Source organism: Schistocerca cancellata, chromosome 7, assembly GCF_023864275.1.
Source record: "Schistocerca cancellata isolate TAMUIC-IGC-003103 chromosome 7, iqSchCanc2.1, whole genome shotgun sequence".
In the NCBI taxonomy this organism is placed as follows: domain Eukaryota; kingdom Metazoa; phylum Arthropoda; class Insecta; order Orthoptera; family Acrididae; genus Schistocerca; species Schistocerca cancellata.
This window is the reverse complement of record NC_064632.1, coordinates 344,232,849-344,259,316: the sequence shown is the minus strand read 5'-3', so window position 1 is coordinate 344,259,316 and position 26,468 is coordinate 344,232,849. Positions and strand designations below refer to the sequence as shown.

At 43.3% G+C, this 26,468-nt stretch overlaps 1 protein-coding gene across 1 annotated transcript in view; it reads right to left on the bottom strand.

The window, feature by feature from the left end:
* Positions 1-18,871, bottom strand: part of LOC126091918 (xanthine dehydrogenase) — a 252,930-nt gene extending 234,059 nt beyond the window's left edge. Inside the window, exon 1 of the mRNA XM_049907235.1 lies at positions 18,743-18,871. Coding sequence (XP_049763192.1) covers positions 18,743-18,790 — 48 coding nt within the window. The 5' untranslated portion in view covers positions 18,791-18,871. The remainder of the gene's footprint in view (positions 1-18,742) is intronic.
* Between the last annotated feature and the right edge of the window lie 7,597 nt (positions 18,872-26,468).

Sequence of the window (26,468 nt, the reverse complement as noted above, 5' to 3'; positions counted from 1 at the left end):
GCTGATGAGCCAAAACACTATGACCACTGCCTACTGCGAGGTTGTAGGCCGCCTGGTGGCGCCAAGGGCACGTGACGTGGCAAGAGACGAAGGGGGAATCATTCTAGCGATATTAAGTGGCGCAAATGCGGAAATCCGCCAACCTCAGCGACTTTGGCAAAAGCCGTATTGTTGTCGTCAGTGCCTGGGAGCGAGCATCTCGGAGACACTGAAGCTGTTGGCGCGCTCCAGTCGTGAGCATCGACGGAAAGCGGTTGAATGTTGAAACCACGATAGGCGTCAAGAAGTTGGACGTCCACACCTTGTCAGAGCACAGGGATCGGAGGACTGTCCGTTCTCTGAGCAGGATAGGCGGTGAGCTGAGGTAGATCTGACGTCAGAGTACAGAGATGGCGCAGGCACAAATGCTTGTCTCCTTTGCGAGTGGAACAAGAAAGGAAATGATTAGTAATGCTACGGGTACTCTCCACCACGCACCGTACGGTGGCTTGCTGAGTAGATGTAGATGAATCTCCTACAAGAGTCTTCTCTCCTTTGCAAATGTACTTGTTTTTCCAATAAATCGATATCGTTCATCTAACCTCTTGGGAATCTGGAATACCAAACAAATACTGTTGTTGATCGTTGCACCCTAAAGAGGCAATAAGTGTTACACACTTATTGCGCATTGCCACTTCTATTTATCGGCATTTAAGTTAAGCTGCTATTTATTATAACTAGCAGTCCTTTGCCCTTAGTCACTGAATGATTAAACTTTCCGATAGACACTTGCGTTTTGGTAAAAAAATATCTCTTTCCAAAAAGTTGCGATAGGTCCTTTATCTCCTCTATGAAAATGAGCGATCGTACCACTGTACCTTAGGATAATTCGTAAGTTACCCTTCTTCCTGATGAACCCTCGTCGTCCAAACTAACGTATCAAGTTCTCCATCGGGCAAACATTCTTAGCGTCTATCATACACTACTGGCCATTAAAATTGCTACACTACGAAGAAATGCAGATGCTAAACGGGTATTCATTGGACAAATATATTTTACTACAACTGACATGTGATTACATTTTCACGCAGTTTGGATGCATAGATCCTGAGAAATCAGTACGCAGAACAACCACCTCTGGCAGTAATAACGGCCTTGGTACGCCTGGACATTGAGTCAAACAGAGCTTGGATGGCGTGTACAGGTACAGCTGCCCATTCAGCTTCAACACGATACCACAGTTCATCAAGAGTAGTGGCTGGCGTATTGTGACGAGCCAGTTGCTCGGCCACCCTTGACCAGACGTTCTCAATTGGTGAGAGATCTGGAGAATGTGCTGGCCAGGGCAGCAGTCGAACATTTTCTGTATCCAGAAAGGCCCATACAGGACCTGCAACATGCGGTCGTGCATTATCCTGCTGAAATGTAGGGTTTCGCAGGGATCAAATGAAGGGAAGAGCCACGGGCCGTAACACATCTGAAATGTAACGCCAACTTTTCAAAGCGCCGTCAAAGCGAACAAGAGGTGACCGAGACGTGTAATCACTGGCATCCCATACCATCACGCCGGGTGATATGCCAGCATGGCGATGACGAATACACGCTTCCAATGTGCGTTCACCGCGATGTCGCCAAACACGGATGAGACCATCATGATGCTGTAAACAGAACCTGGATTCATCTGAAAAATGATGTTTTCCTATTCGTGCACCCACGTTGTCGCTGAGTACACCATTGCAGGCGCTCCTGTCTGTGATACAGCGTCAAGGGTAACCGTAGCCATGGTCTCCGAGCTGATAGTCCATGCTGCTGCAAACGTTCGTGCAGATGGTTGTTGTCTTGCAAACGTCCCCATCTGCTCACTCAGGGATCGAGACGTGGCTGCACGATCCGTTACAGCCATGCGGATAAGATGCCTGTCATCTCGACTGCTAGTGATACGAGGCCTTTGGGACCCAGCACGGCGTTTCGTATTACCCTCCTGAACCCACCGATTCCATATTCTGCTAACAGTCTTTGGATCTCGGCCAACGCGAGCACCAATGACGCGATACAATAAACCATAATCGCGATAGGCTACAATCCGACCTTTATCAAAGTAGGAAACGCGATGGTACGCATTTCTCCTGCTTAAACGAGGCATCACAACAACGTTTCACCGGGCAACACCGGTCAAGTGCTATTTGTGTATGGCAACTCGGTTGGAAACTTTCCTCATGTCAGCACGTTGTAGTTGTCGCCACCTTGTGTGAATGCTCTGAAAAGCTAATCATTTGCATATCACAGCATCTTCTTCCTGTCGGTTAAATTTCACGTCTGTAGCACTTCATCGTCGTGGTGTAGCAATTTTAATGGCCAGTAGTGTATATGTGCGACAAAATATCGTATGCTCGAAAGACTGCGATTTTCACAAGCAGCGTAGGTTTTTGTATATGCCATTCAGTCACTATGTTAAAGGCCATGCCATGACATACATTTTTTCAGTGTTAAAGCATCTACAGATAAGGATGGCGCTAGCAAAATTTGCACCAGTTACCCTAAAAGAACTACTTTAACAGTAGTCGTGTCACATCTAACATTCATACTCAAAGCAGACTCGCATAGGTAAACAGGTATTAAAACGACAGTATTTGTCAGTATAAATGGAAACGTTCTGTTTCTGTGTAAGCTATAGTTCTTTAGTAATAGTCATCGAGCAATACTTGTTCATAATCACTAATACCTTTCTCCTTATTCATAGTTAAGCGCACGGTCACAATACTACAGCAGCTCGTAAGCTATAAAGTGTTACTGAAGTCGATCGAAGTTGCGTCGTTTGCAAAACAGAATGTATTGCTAGTACATACGAGGATGACTTGACAGGTCTAGTAAAAAAGCGAGAAAATGTATGTTTTGTAAACAGTTCACCTCATTTCTCGACAGTCTCCTTTCAGCGATGTACACTTGCCCCAAGGATCCTCCTGGTTTTTCATCCCATCGGAAAAAACAGATTCTGTCAAACTCTACGGAACAGTCGTTGACTGCCACTATCACTTCCTCACTTGATCAACATTTCTTCCCAGAAAGCCAAAGTTTCAAGCCAGGGAACAGGAAGAAGCTTGAGGCTAAGTATGGTGAACAATTGAATGTCCAATTCATGCACTTTCACCAACGTTATCGCTGATGTGTGAGATGATCCATTATCCTAGTGAAAGAACTTTTTTGCGTGCCACCCTTGGTCTTTTTCCAGCCAACGCAGGTTCCAGACGATCCAACAACGAAGCATAATAGGGTCCATATATGGTTCTGCCTTTTTCCAAGTAATCTATGATGATTATTCCTTAGGAATCTCAAAAATCAGTGGCCATCACCCTACCAGCTGAAAAAATTATCTTTGCCTTCTTCGGTGCACTTTCAGCAGCCTTTGCCCATTGTTTTGACTCTGGTGTGCAATGATGGATCATGGATCATCAACAGTCACAAATCGGCGTAAAAAAATTTTCGGTTTGCGATTTAACTTAGACATTGTCTGAAGTGTTATGCTGGATGCGCTTTTGGTCGACTGTGAGCAATCGCGGCACCCACTTCGCATACGACTTCTTCACAGCCAATTCCCCGTGCAGGATATTATGCATTCGCTCAGCTGAGAGGCCTACAATCTTAGCAGTTTTTATTCGGCAGTCTGTCATTACCATATCATGAACTTTGTCAGTGGTTTTGTTCATGGGGACCTTCACTACACGACCGGAGCGCGCTTCGTTTTCGGTGCTTTTCCCATCACGTTTAAATTCATTAATCCAAAAGTGAACGGTCTTCAATGATGGTGCAGAGCAGGCGTTAACTTCGTCCAATTCTGTTTTGATTTGTTCGGCAGTCCAACACATCAAATGAAAATGTTTAAAAACAGCACTGCACACGGTTTTCTCCATTTTAAATAGCAATCGACACTATGACCAATTAAGACGGTTGTCAACAATGAACTGTGCGCTGTACATTTTGGAATTCTTTCCACGATCATTGGAATAACGAAGCTTACCAACCATGAAGGCGCAACATAAAAGTTCCATTCTTTCCTGGAAATTTATCAGACTTATTAGACCACCCTCGTAAACAGTAGGCTGTCAGCTTGAGCAATAGTTTCACCTACTTTGCAGGAATCGAATTAATAACAACTTGGCTGCTTTATCTGTTAACGCTGTGGAGTAAATGAACTCAGCCAGATAAGGAGGCAGCTGAAAATATGCAGTGTAATGTTGTTTGTGAGTTGCGACAGGAAGAAAAAGTATTTTTGCGAAGGCAGCAATCAAGATCGATATCTTCTTCAGTTATCTGTGTCTTTCTCAGACAACGCAGAAATCAAATGCACCAAACTGGTCGAAGTCGGATAAGCAATCGTGTACCAGGAGAATTGGGGCTGTGGCTACCACTTTAGGAAGGAGCAGGGTTCATACCTCATTCCGACAACATAGACTTAGATTTCCCATGGTATCCCAAAATTGGTTACGGTGAACACGGACTCGGGCGAATTTCTTTCTCATCATCCCGGTAATCGAGCTTGTGCTCCTCCTTAGAATACGTAGTCGTCGATGGGACTTCATACCCTAAAGTTACTAGTTTTGTGAAATGATTTGTCTACAATTAAAACGTACCTCATTTGCAGTACTCGACTTCGAGCATCATTCAAAGGTGGGTCAAATGTTTCTCTAATCTGTTTTATTTCTTACTTTCAGGTACATCATTTTACAAAACACTTTACCGTCAATTTTTAATTTATTTTCATGTTTTGTTCAGAAAACATGATCTTACTGTCACCTCATTTACTTTCCTAGCGTCCTCTGTTCTCGAAATATCCTGAATTTCGTTTTTGATTAGAAGGAAACCATTTTGACGTTTATGAATACAAATTTTTATCTCAGTATGACTAGCCCTTGAAGTGATGCACTTTTGACACTTTATTTACATTTTCAATTTTACCACAAATCACTAATTAAGTTTCTATTGCCCGCCCGGATTACTTTCAAGGAATAAAAAATTAGATCTCTCGCTGGTCCAATTTGACACACCTTTCGGACACTTCCCACTCTTCGTCTTGCAATGAAAATTCGTACAAAGACGCGTTCTGTAATTTATAGGAAGCCTTGTTTTCGCTCCGCTCAAACATTTGACTAATAACTGTTGTGACATTCGAACCAGGTACCCCAGATAATGTGTCCGGTATAATCGGTAGTTTTGGATCTCGATGCTCTACAAGCAGAGGTGTCTGCAGAACAAGTGATAGGATTCGGTTCTGCCGGACGTTTGCTAGAACACTAACGATAAGAATTCGCTGAAATACAATTCCACTCTCCATCTTGGCACTATTACGGCCACAGACATATATTTCACACGATCATCTCACTACGGCAATGAACCATTTCCAAGTGCTTCCTCACATGCTTGCAGTTTCACACAGTCACCCTGTATGAGTAGTATACAGTATATGATTGTTATTTAAATACTCGTATACACACCCGAAGGTGACCAATTTTCCATACGCGTCAACGTTATGTTCAATGTGAGTTTTTTGTGCATTAAACCCTCGCTAATACGGCCGTGAGTAGCCTGTCCTCTCAGTAATCTGGCCCACATCCAGCCTCTTGTCGTTCAAGCAGAAATGACGCGCACGACAATGAATTATGTTCCGCAGCAATATTATTAATTAATTACAATGTTAAATCATGCTATACACGCAGGGTGGGGCAAATAAAAGTGGTCCGGAAAACAGAGATTTTTGGCCCTGGTCAGCAAACTTGTGAAGGGGGTCGAATCTGGACCGCTGGAATTGTTGCAGTCTCATCCGAAATATTCTGCTGCAGTTCTTGAAGACTATGAGGGCTGTAGCTACGCACCTTAGGCTTGAGGGCTCCCCACACAAAGTACAGGGTTATTACAAATGATTGAAGCGATTTCACAGCTCTACAATAACTTTATTATTTGAGATATTTTCACAATGCTTTGCACACACATACAAAAACTCAAAAAGTTTTTTTAGGTATTCACAAATGTTCGATATGTGCCCCTTTAGTGATTCGGCAGACATCAAGCCGATAATCAAGTTCCTCCCACACTCGGCGCAGCATGTCCCCATCAATGAGTTCGAAAGCATCGTTGATGCGAGCTCGCAGTTCTGGCACGTTTCTTGGTAGAGGAGGTTTAAACACTGAATCTTTCACATAACCCCACAGAAAGAAATCGCATGGGGTTAAGTCGGGAGAGCGTGGAGGCCACGACATAAATTGCTGATCATGATCTCCACCACGACCGATCCATCGGTTTTCCAATCTCCTGTTTAAGAAATGCCGAACATCATGATGGAAGTGCGGTGGAGCACCATCCTGTTGAAAGATGAAGTCGGCGCTGTCGGTCTCCAGTTGTGGCATGAGCCAATTTTCCATGTTCAGATACACGCATGAAACTTGCCCGCACGCGTTCAACTGTTTCCTCGCTCACTGCAGGCCGACCCGTTGATTTCCCCTTACAGAGGCATCTAGAAGCTTTAAACTGCGCATACCATCGCCGAATGGTGTTAGCAGTTGCTGGATCTTTGTTGAACTTCGTCCGGAAGTGTCGTTGCACTGTTAGGACTGACTGATGTGAGTGCATCTCAAGCACGACATACGCTTTCTCGGCTCCTGTCGCCATTTTGTCTCACTGCGCTCTCGAGCGCTCTGGCGGCAGAAACCTGAAGTACGGCTTCAGCCGAACAAAACTTTATGAGTTTTTCTATATATCTGTAGTGTGTCGTGACCATATGTCAATGAATGGAGCTACAGTGAATTTATGAAATCGCTTCAATCATTTGTAATAGCCCTGTACTCACACTCTGTCAGATCAGGTGACCTGGGTGGCCAGTTACGTCCGCGACCAGACTGACCTCTGCTAGCGCTTAGGCAGGCGCGACGATTGTGTAAATGCGCTCCAAGGTTCGGCTGTCTGTCTGGGCAATTGCTCCATCCTATTGGAAGTCACTGTAGGTCTTTTCGTACTCCGTTAATGCTGCCACAAACGGTTTCAAAATGTTGGCAATGTGACGAGCCGAAGTCAGCATATAATGAAAGCAGATAGGACCAGTAACGCGGTGTGAAGGCACTGCACACCAAAGTCCAACCTCCTGATCATGCAATGGTGTTTCGTGGAAGTTATGTGGATTCTTCGCTGCGAAGAACCTGTGATTCTGTGAGTTGACATAACCACTGAGGTGAAACTAGGCTTCGTCGGACATAAAAAACAGATCTACGTCCACGCCATTCATTATTATCTCAGTCACAAAACTTGAGGCCCTGGGGAGCATTTGCTGGCTTTAGTGCATGAACAACAGACACTTGGTAGTGATGCATATGCAGGCTCAGGTGGAGTTTTCGTCAGCATGATCGACCTGATTTGCCGGTCTCTTGTGACAGGCGTCAGATTGATTTGGTAGGACTCTGAAGCATTTTTTGGTAAACTGCAGCCACATTTTTTGGTGTGCAGGTGCGTTTCGGAATGCCTTTTTCTTTTTTTTTTTTTTCTTGTCTGGCTCACACTATTAAACTTCTTAGGAAACAACTGACAACACCGTTTCATGACTTTGTTGTCACGTTACTTTCCACAACTGACATCTGTGAGTACCATCATCCCCTTGCACTGCTCCACTCACACTGACACAGCCCGCACTGCGCTCTGAACTGGTGTGAATCACGTGGTGGGCGTACATGTGGTGTTCGCGTCGTAGGGTGAGCTTATATCCATACATTCACGTCCAATTGTATCCACTCGCGTCCAGGGCGCCTTTATTTGCCCCCACCCTGTATTCGAAATTGTAGCTTGCTTTACAGTTCAGTATCATAGCTTCTAAAAGGAAACACATTATGGTAGAGCTCAAGCAGAAACTCGAAATTTCAGATAAGTTGAATCGAGGGTTTTCGTAGAAATCCATTACTACTGAGTACAAATGTTCGTCGAGCATCTGTTTATGACACCAAAAAGAAAGACGTTATTCGACAGTATGCGACCCAAATGAAAAGTCAGTTAGGAAAATGGGAGGTTATGCGAAAGAGTGAGAATGAAGAACTAGACTTAGATGTTTATATTAGGTTCATACAATAACGCAGTAAAGGAATTCTATAGTCAGTGGCTCTATAATAACGGAAAAACTAGTTGCCTTCAACAAACAGCTTGGCGGCAGTGACCTGTTTGCAGCAAGTGAGGGTTTGATATAATCTGAAAAAGAAAAACGAAATGGTATGCAGCAGCTGACAGTAACAAGGGATAATCGCTCAGCTATAGAAAAAGACGCAGAAGAGTTTGTAGATATGATACAGAAGATAAATGAGGAACAAGATTTAACCGCTGATGCATTGAACAATGCTGAAGAAGCTGGCCTCTCTTACGAGATGCTTCCTGCAAAAACATTAGCTGCGAAGAACGAGAAGGGAGCTCGAGGATACAAACAACAAAAGAAGCGCGTAACGTTAATGGTGTGTTATAAGTGGGAGTCATAAACTAAAATTTGTGGTGATTGGGAAATCCCAACAACATCCACATTTCTTTCAACACAAAAAACATTCACATTTCTTTCAACACAGCGGCAGAAATACACTGTCAGTGGAATATTGTGCTCAGAAGAAACCATGAATGGACAGAGACGTTTTCTTTCGGTGGTTCCACACAACATTTGTACAAAGTGTGAGAAGAAAAAGCCGTTGAAAGCTATCTTTGTAACCGAGAACGCTCCTAGTCATCCTTCAGAAGTTTCTCTAAAGTCCGATGGTATACAAGTGCTCTTTCTGTTTCCAGTGTGACAGTCAAGATCCAGTTCATGGACGAAGGAATTTTGAGATCGATTAAACGTCATTAGCGACATGCAATTCTTGTCTCCTTGCTGAACGAATGTGAAAACGAGTCTACCGAGCCTGTGTTGGGGTGTGGAGGGCAATTAACTCACATGATGTTGTTTTTCAAACAGCGGAAGCAAGGGATAAGCTAGAGAATGCTACCATAACGAACAACTGGAGAAAAGTGAACCATCCGTCGATGCAGAGTTTAAGGCAGTACTGAGAGTCAGCGATGAGCCAGTGAATTCGAACTCATCAGTAGCTGACACTCTGAACATTGACATGTTCCACAAGCTTCCGGGGAGAGGAGAAATTGATGAAGAAGATGTTGCTGAGTGGCTGAATGAGGAAAACGGTGAGATAGATGAAACTGTAACAGAGGAATAAATAGCCAAAAGCGCGGAGGAAATTAATCATGGAAGCGATGAACATGAGGGCATAGGAGGAGAAATGCAGTGTACAGTGACAGACTAAGCCTGAACTAAGTTTCACACGTAGAAACTACTGTTACATTTGTTCACTGACTTAATAATGTTCATTGTCTGGCTACCTAAGTTCATTTATAGTAGCTTGTCGTACCCACTGCTGGTGCGGAAGCTGCGGAATCCTTCCTGGGGTACATTATGCGACAACCATGCACAAGCAGTACCAATGTCATCTTTGTAAAACAGTTGCGTGATAAAGCATGCCACCGTCCCGTATATCATTGCAACAGCTAAAAATCTGGGACATATTTCAAGTGAATGATACTACCCACTCAAGGACTAACTTTTCTATAAGGAGAAAGTATCTTTGAATTTAATAAAGTATAGTTCCTACGAGTTTAAATTTTAGGCACTCTCAATAATACGGCACTTACGCTAATCTGGCACCCATCTGCTCAAGAAAGCCGGATAAGCGAGACTCTAGAGTATATACATTCATATCGTTGACGGGTATGGAACATTGTTCTAGTTCGAGTCTGTTACACAAGCAGTTATATATTTGAGTGACAGACGTCCATACTATACACACACGCTGGAGGAGTGAGCTCTTCACATATCGCTGAAATCAACCGAAAGTGTGAAATAAATGACTATGACGGTAATACAGCCCAGGTGGAAAAAGTAATTGTCTTCTAATAGCTTTGTGATTGTGTGCATCCGATAAGAAAAAACTTTAGAATTTGTCTTAAAAAAAAAAAAGAAAAAGAAAAAAAACAGAATGAACCTATTTCCAATAAATAATGCAATACATTTTTTTATGAAAGTAGATTGGTTTTATTCAGGATTCCACCATACTATGGGCTACAAAACACTATTTTTCAGTATAATCTCCTATTTACTATCAAAAACAGTCTTGATCACAATTTATTTATTCCAGTGACCGGTTTCGACCGCTACTGTGATCATCTTCAGACCTACAAGTCATATACAAAGCTTTAATTAGAGGGCTACAAAGCTATAAAACGATGAATTACCAATGAGTAAGAACCACCTTCTGGTGGTAAATCAGTACTGGAGAAACCAGTGCACGTCTTACTATATATGGCTCTGAGCACTATGGGACTTAACTTCTGAGGTCATCAGTCCCCTAGAACTTAGCACTACTTAAACCTAACTAATCTAAGGACATCACACACATCCATGCCCGAGGCAGGATTCGAACCTGCGACCGTAGCAGTCGCGCGGTCCCGGACTGAAGCGCCTAGAACCGCTTGGCCACCGCCGCCGGCTTACTACACTCCTGGAAATGGAAAAAAGAACACATTGACACCGGTGTGTCAGACCCACCATACTTGCTCCGGACACTGCGAGAGGGCTGTACAAGCAATGATCACACGCACGGCACAGCGGACACACCAGGAACCGCGGTGTTGGCCGTCGAATGGCGCTAGCTGCGCAGCATTTGTGCACCGCCGCCGTCAGTGTCAGCCAGTTTGCCGTGGCATACGGAGCTCCATCGCAGTCTTTAACACTGGTAGCATGCCGCGACAGCGTGGACGTGAACCGTATGTGCAGTTGACGGACTTTGAGCGAGGGCGTATAGTGGGCATGCGGGAGGCCGGGTGGACGTACCGCCGAATTGCTCAACACGTGGGGCGTGAGGTCTCCACAGTACATCGATGTTGTCGCCAGTGGTCGGCGGAAGGTGCACGTGCCCGTCGACCTGGGACCGGACCGCAGCGACGCACGGATGCACGCCAAGACCGTAGGATCCTACGCAGTGCCGTAGGGGACCGCACCGCCACTTCCCAGCAAATTAGGGACACTGTTGCTCCTGGGGTATCGGCGAGGACCATTCGCAACCGTCTCCATGAAGCTGGGCTACGGTCCCGCACACCGTTAGGCCGTCTTCCGCTCACGCCCCAACATCGTGCAGCCCGCCTCCGGTGGTGTCGCGACAGGCGTGAATGAAGGGACGAATGGAGACGTGTCGTCTTCAGCGATGAGAGTCGCTTCTGCCTTAGTGCCAATGATGGTCGTATGCGTGTTTGGCGCCGTGCAGGTGAGCGCCACAATCGGGACTGCATACGACCGAGGCACACAGGGCCAACACCCGGCATCATGGTGTGGGGAGCGATCTCCTACACTGGCCGTACACCACTGGTGATCGTCGAGGGGACACTGAATAGTGCACGGTACATCCAAACCGTCATCGAACCCATCGTTCTACCATTCCTAGACCGGCAAGGGAACTTGCTGTTCCAACAGGACAATGCATGTCCGCATGTATCCCGTGCCACCCAACGTGCTCTAGAAGGTGTAAGTCAACTACCCTGGCCAGCAAGATCTCCGGATCTGTCCCCCATTGAGCATGTTTGGGACTGGATGAAGCGTCGTCTCACGCGGTCTGCACGTCCAGCACGAACGCTGGTCCAACTGAGGCGCCAGGTGGAAATGGCATGGCAAGCCGTTCCACAGGACTACATCCAGCATCTCTACGATCGTCTCCATGGGAGAATAGCAGCCTGCATTGCTGCGAAAGGTGGATATACACTGTACTAGTGCCGACATTGTGCATGCTCTGTTGCCTGTGTCTATGTGCCTGTGGTTCTGTCAGTGTGATCATGTGATGTATCTGACCCCAGGAATGTGTCAATAAAGTTTCCCCTTCCTGGGACAATGAATTCACGGTGTTCTTATTTCAATTTCCAGGAGTGTATATATACTGGAGGCTCCGCCCACTTCTGACAGAACGATGTTATTGCTAACCAATGGGTTATAAGTCGAATAACAACGTAAAATTTCTTAGTTGAAAGAACATTGACAAGAAAGGAAATAAACACACATAAAACTTAGCTTGTTCAACAGCTATTGTTAATTAAGAAGCGTTAAAAATATTTAAACATGTAGGATAAATGAACTTCGTTTTGACAGTACATGGGTTGCCCTCTCAAGGCCATTTAGTGAACCATTTGAAACCACTGGTTGCCATGGTGAAGTTGGACGCCGTTCCAAAGATGTGGCAGCAGGCTTATTTCCACTGAAGTTGTAAAGTCGATAGGCAAACTAGTGGTTGCGATGGTGAGGATGGACGCCATTCCAAAGATGTGGCAGCAGGCTTCTTTCTAACGAAGTTGTTGCGAAAGTGGAATGGCAAAGACTGCCACGTCAGACGATGTACTATTGAGCAGTAACATGTCTTTATTGAAACGATAGACGCTCTATCAGGGCGCTTTTCAATGAGAAGGCTGCAATAATCGTCAACTGACATGTGTAGTACATACTGTACAGATACGATTTACTGGTGTAATAAGAGACTTCATTTACATAGATTACTCGATACATAATAATTGTTACAGATCAATACTAAGAAGAAAAAAAGACTGTTTTTGATAGTAAATATTTGTAACAACATTGGTCACTGTTCATTCACACAATGTATTCTAAAGTATAATCTCCGTTCAATGTGATGGCCATACGCCACCTTACAGGGGGAGCCTATATGATCGCATGGTACCACTCTACTGCTCGACGTCGGGACCAATGTCTTGCTGCATCAATAACTTCTCCGTCATCCACGTACTGCTTCCCGCAGAGTACATCGTTCATTGCGCCAAACAGAGAAATCGGAAGGTGATCTGGGATGTAGGGTGGATGAGGAGTAACACAGTCCAGTGAAGTTTCGTGAGCTCCTCTCAGGTGTGCACACTTGGGTGAGGCCTTGCATTGTCACGGAGAAAGAGAAATTCGTTCACATTTTTTGTGGCGACGAACACTCTGAAGTCGTTTCTTTAACTTGCTGAGGGTACAGTTGATCGTCGCACCGTGGGGAAGGTTCCTGGTGGGTGGGAACGGGACATGGTGGCCAAGCTTCGGGTTGTGACGCCTGCCCACTTTGCCCCCACCTCTCCCTTTGGGCGCGGGGAAGGTTCCTTTAAAAAGAAAAACCCCTTCTGAGTATCACAAGAAAGTCGCCATGACATTATCGGCTGAGGGTGCGACTTTGAACCTTTTCTTTGGAGGAGGGGTGGTATGGCGCCACACCATGAATTGACGTTTTGTTTCCGTTTCGAAGTGATGAACCCATGTATCATCGCCTGTGACGATGTTCGACCAAAAATTGTCAAGATCAGCCTCGTAACTCTAAGGCCGGACCGTGCATCCGAACGTTGAGCGTTGAGCGTGCCGAGTTTCTGACGTCATACCGTGGAATAGCACGTTCGGGGGTCTTTCCGAACGTGCAGAGCAATAGCTGGCATGTCAGATATTGTGAGCGTGCGTCTGAGAGTTGACCAATGAGATGGCACAACGCCACCTACGTCACACGCACGCCATCTCCCTTCAGTACAGAGTTGTGAGGCGCCATATTGGCATTCATTTCAAGCCTATATGTATATATGCCGTTTCTGAGCACCGGCAAATTAAGAATCACGGGAAAACCCGTTGTTAACTGCATTATTCGTTCCAATAAAATAATGAGAAACATCATATTCGTTGTCAATTAGTAAGATGGCTACGATTAAGGTTTTCAGCATGGGGTAACATAATGTGATTAGAGACACTAGATGTGTAGTTGGTTTAGCGTAATGAGTAGTGACACCCCCCCCCCCCCCAACAAGAATTTTATTGACGGCGGTGGTTCGCTGCCTGACACCCCATTTTTTTTTCTTAAGATACACGTTTTTATTAGGTTCTGACACTTTATTATTAGTTTAATATAAGTATATACTATAATATTTGATGCTATGTAAATATAAGTTCCTTTTTTTGAACGTGACTTTATTCGATTGGCTTAATCTACAGGACAGCTTGCGCTACTTGTATAAAGATATTTTGCTCCTTTTTCTTTTACGCTTCGTAATTCACATGTTGCAAAGATTCTGCTACTGTGTAGGAACAGTTATCAAGTAAGACTGACCTTGTGATTTTACTAAAATGTGGGAATGTTGAAATAATGTTCATCTTATGCGGAGAAGCATTCCAAAGTTGTACCGCACTGTTTGTAATGGAACTTTTATAAGGCTGTGTCCCTATTCATTGGACATGGTACTTTCCTTTTCGTGGACGAAGGAGGAAATGAGCGTTTTAATAGAGCTAACATGGGATTTTTACGCTCGCCCGTTGAGTAATCAATGTGATTTACGAACTAGAAACATCCCTCAACTGCCGCTGGAGTGCGCTGCGATTGCGTTTACCACGTTGTAGCCCACGTACCGTATGCACAAGTCGCATCGCTCCTGAGCGTTCAGCAGCACTTTGAACTTGGCACGCTCAATGTTAACGTTCGACAGCACGATCCGTGTGCCGACGGCTTTAGGCAATTCGCACAGATGGCCGTTCGTTGCTCCTTCGGTTTTCTGTTAGTATGCGAGGAACCCAACTGGTGGACGAGTGTCTCAGCGCTACCAACAGAGGTGTCCAGTTGAGCAGCGAGGTGTCTGATTGTGATCCGTGCAACGTTCCTGCATTACAGTGGTCACAGCTCCGGCACGCGGGAGATAGGACAGGTTTGCGGGACCTTGTTACGATTGTAACAGAAGCCTCGTCCAACGACACACTGTGCATTTGTTAACAGTCAGGTCTCCGTAGACGTTTTGCAAGAGCCTACGTATATCTGCAATGATCTGGTTTTTCGCCAAAAGAAATTCAACGACAGCTCTCTGCTTGTAACGCAACTCCATTACAGACACCATTTTGAAGGCTACGTATAATGCCACAACCAGAAGGGGGAGTATTCCACCACGTACCACAACAAATTCCGCAGTTTTTCAGCTGAAACTGGACGAGAAAAAAAGTGTTGCATTATATGGTGAAGCAAAATTCGCGAACTCGGACTTCGCAGCGCAATTCCCAATACAAAAATGTCTGTCATAAAATTTCGTCCTGCGCACACTTCGGGCAGTGAATGGACGGAAGGGATTGCAACACTGGCAACACTGTAATAACGTGTACAGTAACTACCGATGTCAAGATACAGCAATAATGTAGTGTAGCTGGTGCAAAGGATAGCGTTATGGATCAGCACGCAGGAGGTCGATGGTTCGATTGTGAGTTGCGGCTTATTTATTATTATTATTATTATTTGCTAAAAGTCGTCTGCGTGGTACGGTATCAGGCATCTTAATCACCATACAGTGATTGCAGTGGGTCTTCCGCAATACATTTGCAGCTACATACTACGAACACAGAAGTGGAAATACTATCGTATTCATTGGTCAGCTTTTAAAGAAACCGTTTGTACGTCGTAGACGCGAATTGTTTCGCACCACTGCATCTACTAAATTCCGAACTTGTTGTGTGTGTACCCTTCCCCAATAGTCCCATCGATTAATACTAACCATTATTATTGCCACGTTCTTGACATTACGTTTCGCTAGGGCCGTACGTCACAAGTAGGGCTAACAATGCTCTCTGTAAATATTTTCGATGGGACCGTTGGGGGAGGGCACACAGAAAACAGTTTTGAAATCTAGTAGATGCAGTGGTGCGAAACAATTTGCGTGCACGACGTGCAAAAGACTTCTTTAAAAGCTGATCAATGAAAACGATTGTGCTACTGTGTTAGTAGCATGTAACTGCAAACGTTTTGTAGAAGAGCCACTCTACTCTCTCTATGACGATTAAGTCGCCAGAAACGGTACCACGCAGTCTACGTTTAGCAAATAAAAACAAATATGCCTTCGCCCTGTATCGAACCCTCCATCTTCTGCTTGCAAACCCAAAACGCTATACATTGGACCAACTGCACAACACTACATGATGTGCTAACAGAGGTAGTTATCGTACATGTGATTACAGATTTTCCAGATTGCCAGTCTTTAACGTTCATTTACCCTCGAAAAGTGCCCAGGACGAAATTTTGTGAGAGACATTCTCCTACTGCCAGTTTGCGAGGAATAGCGCTCCGAAGTCTGAGAGAGCGAATTTTTCTTCAACCTGTATATAATATCAGGTCTTCACATTTTGCTTAGTAAGAACACACGGCATCTGCACGATTAGCAGGCTGTATGAACCCCGCCCCCCCCCCCCCCACCACCAAGAAAGAAAAAAAAAAAGTTATAAAAGCGTTCAGGTGATTTCTTGGTTGTCAGTAGCAGCTGTATTGTAAATAATTGGTGCCCATTGCATGTCCGACATTTGCCAAGCATGTACAAAATATGGGACTGTGTAACCACCTCACTGACTGCATCAACGAAACGTTAAACATAAACTCTTTTCTTTCAAAGTCAACTAAAATCTCGCAAATACATTCGAAAGAAAAACATCAACTTCATCGCAGGATATATTAATCGCTAAAAATTTCTGAATTTTTCTAAGTGTTACGTCTCTGTCATTCTTGGAAATTTCTCTTTAAATGTAAATTTCTGACAGTTTGGAATCTGTTACCGTTTCTCGCGAACCAGAATGCGTCATCTGTCTTTGGTTAAATGACATTGGTCGTAACTAGTCTGACTGCCACATATTGCAGATAATAAAGGTATTATGTAGACGGCTAGGAATATAAAAAATGAAAGGTGCAGTCGCACAGTGAGATGTCAATACAGTAAAAGATATAGTTCCATTTGCCCAACAAAGGTGGCAGTAACATTTTTTTTTTCACAATATTTTGATGGGAGTGGATATCGCATCGAAATGTTGCGCATAAAAGTGGAACTACAGAAGTGGTGCTATACAGAAGAATGCTGAAGATTAGGTGGGTAGATCACATAACTAATGAGGAGGTATTGAATAGAATTAGGGAGAAGAGAAATTTGTGGCACGAATTGACTAGAAGAAGGGATCGGTAGGTAGGACATGTTGTGAGGCATCAAGGGACCACCAATTTAGTATTGGTAAAAATCGTAGAGGGAGACCAAGAGATGAATACTCTAAGCAGATTCAGAAGGATGTAGGTTGCAGTAGGTACTGGGAAATGAAGAAGCTTGCACAGGATAGAGTAGCATGGAAAGCTGCATCAAACAAGTCTCTAGACTGAAGACCACCACCACAACAACAACAAAAGTGGAACCATCAACCTGGCTGGACACTCGGAAATAAATTACCATCAGATACAGCTAGTAACACTCAGAAATCACATCAATAAATTAGCTCTCCATTTTTAGATTATTCTCACAAATCAAAGTGAAGAATTGTTGTCCCGATCGAACGAGTACGTTTAGGAACCATTCGGAAGTAACGGAATATTCCCGACAATGTCACTTTGATTTTGTGACGGGCTATGTGGAAGTACTGGAGCAGTTACTGGAACATACCGGATGTTTCTCGCAATTCCTTCTGGATAAACTACAGAAGTAATAATTTAGTCGTTTTCAGTGCAAATGGAAATCAGACATCTGAGTTTGTTTCAAGCAGAAGCTGCTCGCAGAAAATATTGATTCTTATTATTTGGATGCACGCAGTTCAACGAATGCCGAGTTCCACTTCTGCAGCAAATCAACGGGTCTCTGCATGAACCAAAGAATCATTTATTTTGTACGTGAGTTTGTGAGTTTCTAAGAGACTGCTGTTCAGGGTACATCTATTTATTTCAAGCAACACAGCAAGTGTTATTCGCACGTTGGTGTATTTAATTGTGTGAAAAGAAGCAGGTATTTTGCCCCAGCCTGGTACCTGAAAGAAATGGAAGTATGCCATATACTACCAGCTTGAATCGTGTTGTACCGACAGAGGCACTCGATACATTCTGCAGCATTCTGTTATCGAGATACTAAAGGAGAACCTACAATCTACAGGTGGTCTTGCGCTGTATTTGGGGCTCTCTTATAATTAGTGAAGTTGTCCACAGTTGGATAGAGAGAATCCACATCTTTTTTAGTTCCACCAAACATGAGTACAAGTTTGCTTCCTTTCACTTCATGACGCCATATAACTTCATGAACGCGGTACTATTCTTTGCGCTTTTATTTCTCGTTTATTCTCCTGTAGCTTCGACGCTTACTATCAAGCAAACTACTAGAAATTTCGGGAAATATACGCATAATATGACTGTATGAAGCAATCTTTCAGGTTTCCTTATTAGTCCAAACTTTGTAGTAATCACACACTACATAAGATATGAGAAAACTTGAACTGTATATTCTGTTTAATTTCAAATTCGAGAAAACCGTAAGCACGTGTGTGTGTGTGTGTCGCGATTATATCTTCAGTTATTCACGATAGTGTCATATTGTCGCGAAACTACGGCTGTCACGAAATAATAATAATAAACAGAGCAAGCGCTAACGCAGCTATAGACGACAGTGTAGATGTATCACAGAGGTGTCATTAAATTAGATCGCTCTTCTGCTGTTACGTAACTACCGAATGAAATTCAGTTTCTGCAAGAAGCAAACTGTTGTCTGTTGTAGGCGAACGCAGAACACGGTAGTGCAGCTCACATCTGAATCTGGCACAGACTGTTCAGAAGAATCTGTACTAATATTTTTTGACCTTGGTATCACTTCTTTGTGTATATAGTGTTAGAACGACACACTTACACGTTGTGATGACAACAATAGAGCTGCCTACCTTTCTGCCGTTGACGAAGAACACAAGCGTTGACGTCTCGTTATCCATCCTCTCTGCAACACGCCAGGGGCGTAAGTGTCGGTAGAATGTAATGCCTTCCGTGCTTTAGTTGCCGCTACTGAACCATAGTTACGCAGAGAGTCGACAGAGCGCACCACGTACTGGCAGTGTCAGTTGCGATTGGTCTACGCCAGGACAAACCGAACGCCATCTGCGGGTGGCTACAACTAACCATTTATCGGAAGCGAGAGTTACGAGATTTAGGAACATGCGTACTGCGTAGTTTAAGCAGTTCTGCTGAGGCGGACGGAAGAAAATATGCGTTCATGCCCTCGTTATCCGTCGATTTTGCAAGGACAGAAGTGTCGACGTCTCAGGTGCTTAAATAAGGCAAAGATACGTAAATGCTCTCCTTTGGTGATAAAGTTTACTGACACATAAACGACAGCTTATTTCTTCGTAGCAGCTGGAGAGCGTCAGCTACGCCAAATTTTGAACATCACATCATTCGCCACTCTTTCCCAAAGTATGAAAACGATGGCTATGAAGCTGTGCCATTTGCGCCTAGAGCTTTTGCCTAAGAAAGATCGGTAAGCGATTTGTTCAGGACAGTTCGTTTCTTTGTTAAGGGCCAATGTTTTCTTGTGGTCCCACCTAATATGGATCCCATATAAATACGGAATGTTAGGCAACGGCCGTAAAACCGTGTTATGACAGACAGAACCTACTTTCTCATTATCTTAACATGACCCTGTGCCTGTCATTTGCTGAATTGCACGTAGTGAACGCGATGATTCTACTTCATATTCCAACATATTGTTGCTCCCGATTATTTGTCGACACTACCGACTCTAATTACAACTTTCATTCTGTAGTCAAGGGCTTCTACATTTTTATGTTTCGTGAAGTGCTCAATCTTACATTTCTCCCCGTTAATTCGTTTATTAACCAATTTATTACCAGCTGTATGTCGTTCGCCAATAGTGGCTGGCAGAAGGCTTCAAGTTTACTCATTACATATTAAGGTTAAGAACTAGATTACAATACTTCACAATCGAACTATAAAATCAATACTAGAACATGGAGTAATAATGCAGTAGAGTCGCTGCTGTTATAGCACTGACTTGCAGTTCAGATAGACAATCACCAGAGAAGTATTCTTCAGTACTATACAAAGGCCACTCTTTTAATTTACACAAAATTTAAGTTCTAAATTGCTCCACTGCCAATGATTGAATATCCTTAGGTGAATCATTAAATAATTTTAGGGCAGCCATTGAGAAGCTGTTTTGTGTCTTTCTTAATGGACATCTTGTACCTGTGTATACTGTCTTCAATGTAAGTGTTGTGTTGATTTTCTTTCTGTAGATCACATGTTTTGTATTTCTATGAGCGAGGCAGTTGAAAATATATTGGCTGAAAACAGTCAGCACACCTAACTTGGAAAAAAAAAACGGTTCATAATAATAAGTTTTTTTTTTTTTTTTGCTTGACTTAATGATCCTCATTATTTTCTTTGGCAATAAAAGCATATTCTCGCAGCCTGCAGAATGGCCCCAGGATAACAGTCCACAGCTGATGTGACTGGGAACACTGCATAGTACACTGATGGTAGATACTGATCTGGTATTATACTTTTTAGTTTCCTGAAGGGATATAAGATACGTGTAGCTTACCGTTGCCAGGTTAATTCGGTATCAGTGAAAATGCCCAGAAGCTTAACAGCTGCTTTCTCACCCAGTGATCCAGTATCGTTGTGGCTGCTTATCATCCTCTGCGTTTTGTCTTCATAACTTTTACTCATGATACGGCAGACCCTGGCCTCATGCAATTGGGCTCCCGCTTGTTGAACAACCCGAACTTCATTCTCCCCTTTTGAGAACAAAGTTGTATTTTCTGCGAACTGTAAGGTGCGTCCATTGGAACCTATGGCATTAACGAAAATTAGGAACAACAATGGACGTATTATAGGTCCCTCTGGCACACCTTACTGTAACGTCTTTTCACCTGAGCCTGCTCCTTGCATTGATAAAATTAATCGTCCGTTATTCAGGTAAGATTCGAGAGTTCGTAGATAAGCTTCCCCAATATCATATGATTTTAGCTTACTGAGAAATACCGTAACTACATCTGTACTCTGCAAACCACCGAGAGGTGCATGGCAGAGGATACAGTCGAGCACCTTATTAAGGTCACAAAGTACCAGTGCTGTAGACTCTTTGTCTTCCAACCCCTTACTTATACTTGCAACTAAGTCACGTACTGCTGATGTCGTTGATGTTCACTTCCAAAAGCTGTGCTGTGTAAAGTAAAAGAGGTTATTTCCTTCAAGACAACTTAATAGTTGATCTTTCTTTATGGACTCCATCACCTTAGCTAGCACTGCTATTGTACACTGAGGTGACAGAAATCATGGGGTAGCGATATGCACATAAACACAGATGACGGTGGTATCGTGTACACAAGGCATAAAAAGGCAGTGCATTGGCGGGGCTGTCATTTGTACACAGGTGATTCATGTGAATAGGTTTCCGACATGACTGTGGCCACACGACGGGAATTAACAGACTTAGAACACGGAATGGTGTTTGAAAGTAGGTGCATGGGGCATTCAGTTTCGGAAATCGTCAGGGAATTCAATATTCAGAGATCCACAGCGTCAAGAGTGTGGCGACAATACCAGGTTTCAAGCATCACCTCTCACCACGGACAACGCAGTGCCCAAAAGCCTAACGACCGACAGCAGCGGCGTTTTTGCGTAGAGTGGTCTGTCTAACAGACGAGCAACACTGTGTGAAAATAACCACTGAAATCAATGTGGAACGTACGACGAACGTATCCATTAGGACAGTGTGACACCATCTGGCGTTGAAGGGCTGTAACAGCAGACGACCAACGCGAGTGCCTCTGCTTGAACCACATCGCCTGCAGTGCCTCTCGTAGACTCGTGACCATAACTGTTGGACACTAGACAACTGGAAAAACATGACCTGATGGGATGAAACCCGATTTCGATTGGTAAGAGCTGATGGTAGGATTCAAGTTTGGCGCAAATCCCCTGAAACCATGGACCCAAGTTGTCAACAAGGCACTGTGCAAGCTGGTGGTGGCTCCATAATGGGGTAGGCTCTATTTACACGGAATGGACGGTTATGTTCGGCCACTTTGAGACCATTTGCAACCATTGATGGACTTCATGTTCCCGAACAAGGATGGAATTATTATAGATGACAATTCCCCATGTCACTGGGCCACAATTGTTCGCGAATGGTTTTAGAGAACATTCCGGACAGTTCGAGAGAATGATTTGGCCACCATATAACCTACATGAATCCCATCGAACATTTATGGGGCCTAATCGAGGGGTCACTTCGTGCACAGAATCCTGTACCGGCAACACCTTGTAACCTCCCCGCAAAATTTTTAAAGTCAATAAATAGTGCAATCGTAACCTCCCAGCAAGAGTATGAAAGTCAATGTTACGTGAAATGTTATCTTCCCACAAAACTGCATAATAATAAATGAGCTAAGCGTAACCTCCTTGCAAAATTAAAGAATAATAATGGCCCAAATGTAAAGTCCCCACAGTAATAAAACTCAATGATAATAAAAATGTGCAAAAATGTTAAGTCCCCACAAAATTAACGCTAAAATGAACCTGATAAATTTTTATAAGGGCAGCTGCGCTGACCTTCGACCCTGTGCAATAATCGAACCTGAACCAAAAAAAAAAATTCTTACATCAGTAAACTCCATCAATATCTGCTCTTGTTTTTCGGCACAGCTCCGTGCAATGCTGGCTCATGTTTAATTCTGATTCTTGGAGGGAATGCATGGGAAATATTATTTAACTTGAAATGAATCTTTTGTTTAAAACAGTTACTTTATAAGAAAATTATTATTGGGGCAATTCTTGAACAAATTAATTACAATTAGCATATGTTATTAGCTGAGCGCAATGCTGCTTCATTACCTTCGATAACAATATACCTCGTCCAGAACCGTGACCAGAGACCCATGTCGACGCCCGCCGACTCCTCACACACAACTACTGTTCCTGCCGGCTCGCTACACGCAACTACCGACTAACTACTACTGCAGACAGAGTGCAACTCCACATTCGCGCGGTCAAGCGCAGACTAACTACGATAAATAACTCTCTGGTCAGAGATTCTGTCATGCCTCGCCATCGCTGTCAATGAATACACTAAATACATACGTGTTTCAACCTTTGCAATTGTGAACGACTGTAGAGGCAGCAGGGCTCAACATTTCTGCAGGGGACTTCCATCGACATGTTGAGTCCATGCCACGTCGAGATGGTGCACGATGTCGGGCAAAAGGGGTCCGACATGATCATAGCAGATATTCCATAACTTCGGTTGCCTCAGTGTAGATATGAGCCTGTAGCTTGATACTTAATTTGGACTTTTTTTTAAAAACTGGTGCTGTGCATACTACTTTCAGGATATCTGGAAATCACACAGCATGGTGCATTTATTTATTACTACTGCCAGCGGTTGATCAGTTTCAAATGGTTCAAATGGCTCTAAGCACTATGGGACTTAACATCTAAGGTCATCAGTCACTTAGACTTAGAACTACTTAAACCTGGCTAACCTAAGGACACCATACACATCTATGCCCGAGGCACGATTCGAACCTGCAACTGCAGCAGCAGCGCGGTTCCGGACTGAAGCGCCTAGAACCGTTCGGCCACATCGGGCGGCTCAGTTTCACAGAATATAGTTTTTAACATAGTACAGGACTTGTGATAAATATCGGGACTCCCTGAGTGTCTGTAGTTTTTTCCTTACTATTTTTATTATGTCTTTTGGACTCTCTTTCACATTGCCATGCTGCATTTATTTTCCAAATTTCACTTCAACTGAAGGATCTGTTCCAAAGTCACAAAGTTCACCTACTGTTCTTTCTACTATCTAGATAAAATATTCATTAATTTCATCTGGTCTGCAGTAATTAGAGCAAGAGGTGGGCTTCTGCGGTATTCATTAGGCAGATCTCATGCTGCCTTGCAAAGATTTCGAGCTTCTTCTGTAAATCTGGCATTGCTTTCCTTCTTTGCTTTTTCTCCTTCTTTTTGTGCATCTTTTTGCTCTGCAAATATTTATACGACAATTTATTAATAACGTCAATATCTTGTATTGTTTTAACTTGATTATTTAGTAGTGCAGGGTCTCTGCATGGGCCTCTTCATGATTTTGCCATACCACGCACCTTCATTTGTTTGTCTCTGGCACCTCAATTGTTGGTGCAAATGGTCTATTACCCTAGAAGTAAAGAAGAAAAGGGACAAGACTGAGCAGCTGAGTGTGTTTGTGGTGGCGTGGTGGCCACAGTATACTATCTATATTCCGTTTTAACATTTCATTAGGTTATTGGCACTTGTCGGAGCCCCACACGCATGTTTGATACATTTAAGCGCCATTTTTCAATGTATCTTTCGTTTCTTCTTCTTGTTCGGTAAGTTTAATGTATGAATGAGAGTGTGCAAGGATTTCAGTGTGTAGATCCGTGGGAGTGTAGTAGTCGGCCACTGTGTCAGAACAGCCAACTGTAGGAAAAACGTACCAGGTAGCAAAGAGGTTTCTGTTTGCCTTGGACGAACCTTTTGTATAGGTTGGCACCACAATAGGGGTTCCTCTGGCCACTCCCGAAGGTATGGGGAGCAGTTTTGGTTGGAGAGCGAATGCCCGGGGTGTGTTCCGTGGGACGTGACACGGGTGAGACCTACTGGGGGTAAGTGTGCCTTTCCGATTAGAAGTTAATGTTGTGCTTTATGTAAATTTTTCAAATCTCGTCAAAGTAAATGATTCCTTTCATCGTTCATAGTTTATTATCGTGTGTGATAAATTTTACTTGCTAATTCGTGAGTGTTAAATGCGTTAAAATCCAGGGCCGGTGTATAGGCTATTGTTCAGTTGAACTGTTAATTAAATACGTGGAGCCCCGTTCAGTTTATTGTGATTCAGTTCATTTTGTTTAGTATCCCTTTCGCGAGAGCATGTATATTGCGTATGATTTCCGTGACTTTATGACTGAATTTTGTGCAATTCGTCTCACTTGATAACTTTCTTTGTACACAGTTTTGTTTAAGAGGACCACGTGGTCGTGATCTAATGATAAAGTTTATAGTGCCAAGGCCATAGTGATCTTCCGTTGTATAATATCTGAATTAATTATCATTCTTAATTATGCGTCATTTTTATGGCAATTCACTTCAAATAAAATTTTCTTCATTTATCCCGCATGTTAGAAACAAGGAAACAGCCCCTCTTGCTACCCACGTGCGCTGTGGTGAAGGTTTTTAGTTCTTTTCCTTTCTGTTAGTCTCTCAAGTGCATGTGAATGTAATTGTTCGTGATTAAACCATCCTCTGATCATTCCTCTTCCATAGATCATAGACCTTGCAGGGGACTCCGAAGTAAAGTTCTAGGGGTAATTAATATGCGACTAATAGATTGCAGGCGAGAACAACCATCATATTACTTACTATAAACGTTCATGTGTGCAACTAAATTTACATATCTAATAAATGTTCTTTTGCCAGAATTTTTGAGTATGCTCTGCTAAAATTCCACTCCATGCTTCATCCAGCTCTGATGTACGGCACGTCCTACGGCATTCCGTTTGCCTGACAGTAGTATTGAGGCCACACTTTACCCCCATATTCAGATTAATTGTAGAGATACCCCTCAATTGTATATATATCTTTCAGTAGTTCGACAATGCATTTTATTTTAGCTAGTCTAGGGGTATATAGTCTCCTTGCTTTGACAGTTTTCTCTGTGTACTTTGATTTGGCAATTGGAAATCTCTTGGGTTCTCATGGAAAATTTCCACCAAATTTGACTTTAAGAGTCTAGAACATAGAACTGAAAGCTTCATCTGGCGTGAGTTCTTCAAACATTCGGTGTCATTCTATAGAAGACGCGGTAGTTTTAAAAGAAACTAACTTTTCTTTGTAATAATTCCGTTTCTGAACACGGGATGCCAACTGGTAATTAGTTATGTAGTGATTTTTTCATATCTTCATGATTATCATAATGTGGTGTACAAGCACAAGGTCAAACACACTTGCTTTGCAGTCCCAGCTATTTAGGTTTGTCACAGCTGTACCGAGACAGACATTTCCTCATGTTGGTAAATGATGCGCCACAAGTAGTACATAGTCGCTTACTAAGTTCATAAAAGCTTTCTTGCCAGTCTCTGGATGAAACTGATAACATTTGTACATACGACTGAATATTATTACATTTTTACATTTCCTGGTAGATAACTGTGCCAGCCTCGGAAGGTCCTCTATTCGAAGTCATACTGTACGTCAAGCCCATAAGATGAACATAAATTAGCGCTGGTTCTCGACTTCTGGATTCCTGCATGCCATCAATATTTCACAGATCCTTCAAATAATGACTGAGTCCTTTTACTATTATGTTCCTAATCTATCAGACTTCACCAGGCCGTGCCTTTCATTGTTTTACATAAGTGACACAGGAAATAATACAAGGTGGGCCTAAATTCATTGACATTTATCAGTATTTATTTTACAAAAATTATAGAATCTACAAAGTTATGGTTTGTGAAAAATGAAACAATAAATCACCAAGTTTGATTGCATATGTTTGTTGCAGACAGAAGCTGAGTAGAAAGCACCACACTCGCCCTGGTTGTAATATGGCGTCATGCGAGGAGAAGGTGTAGC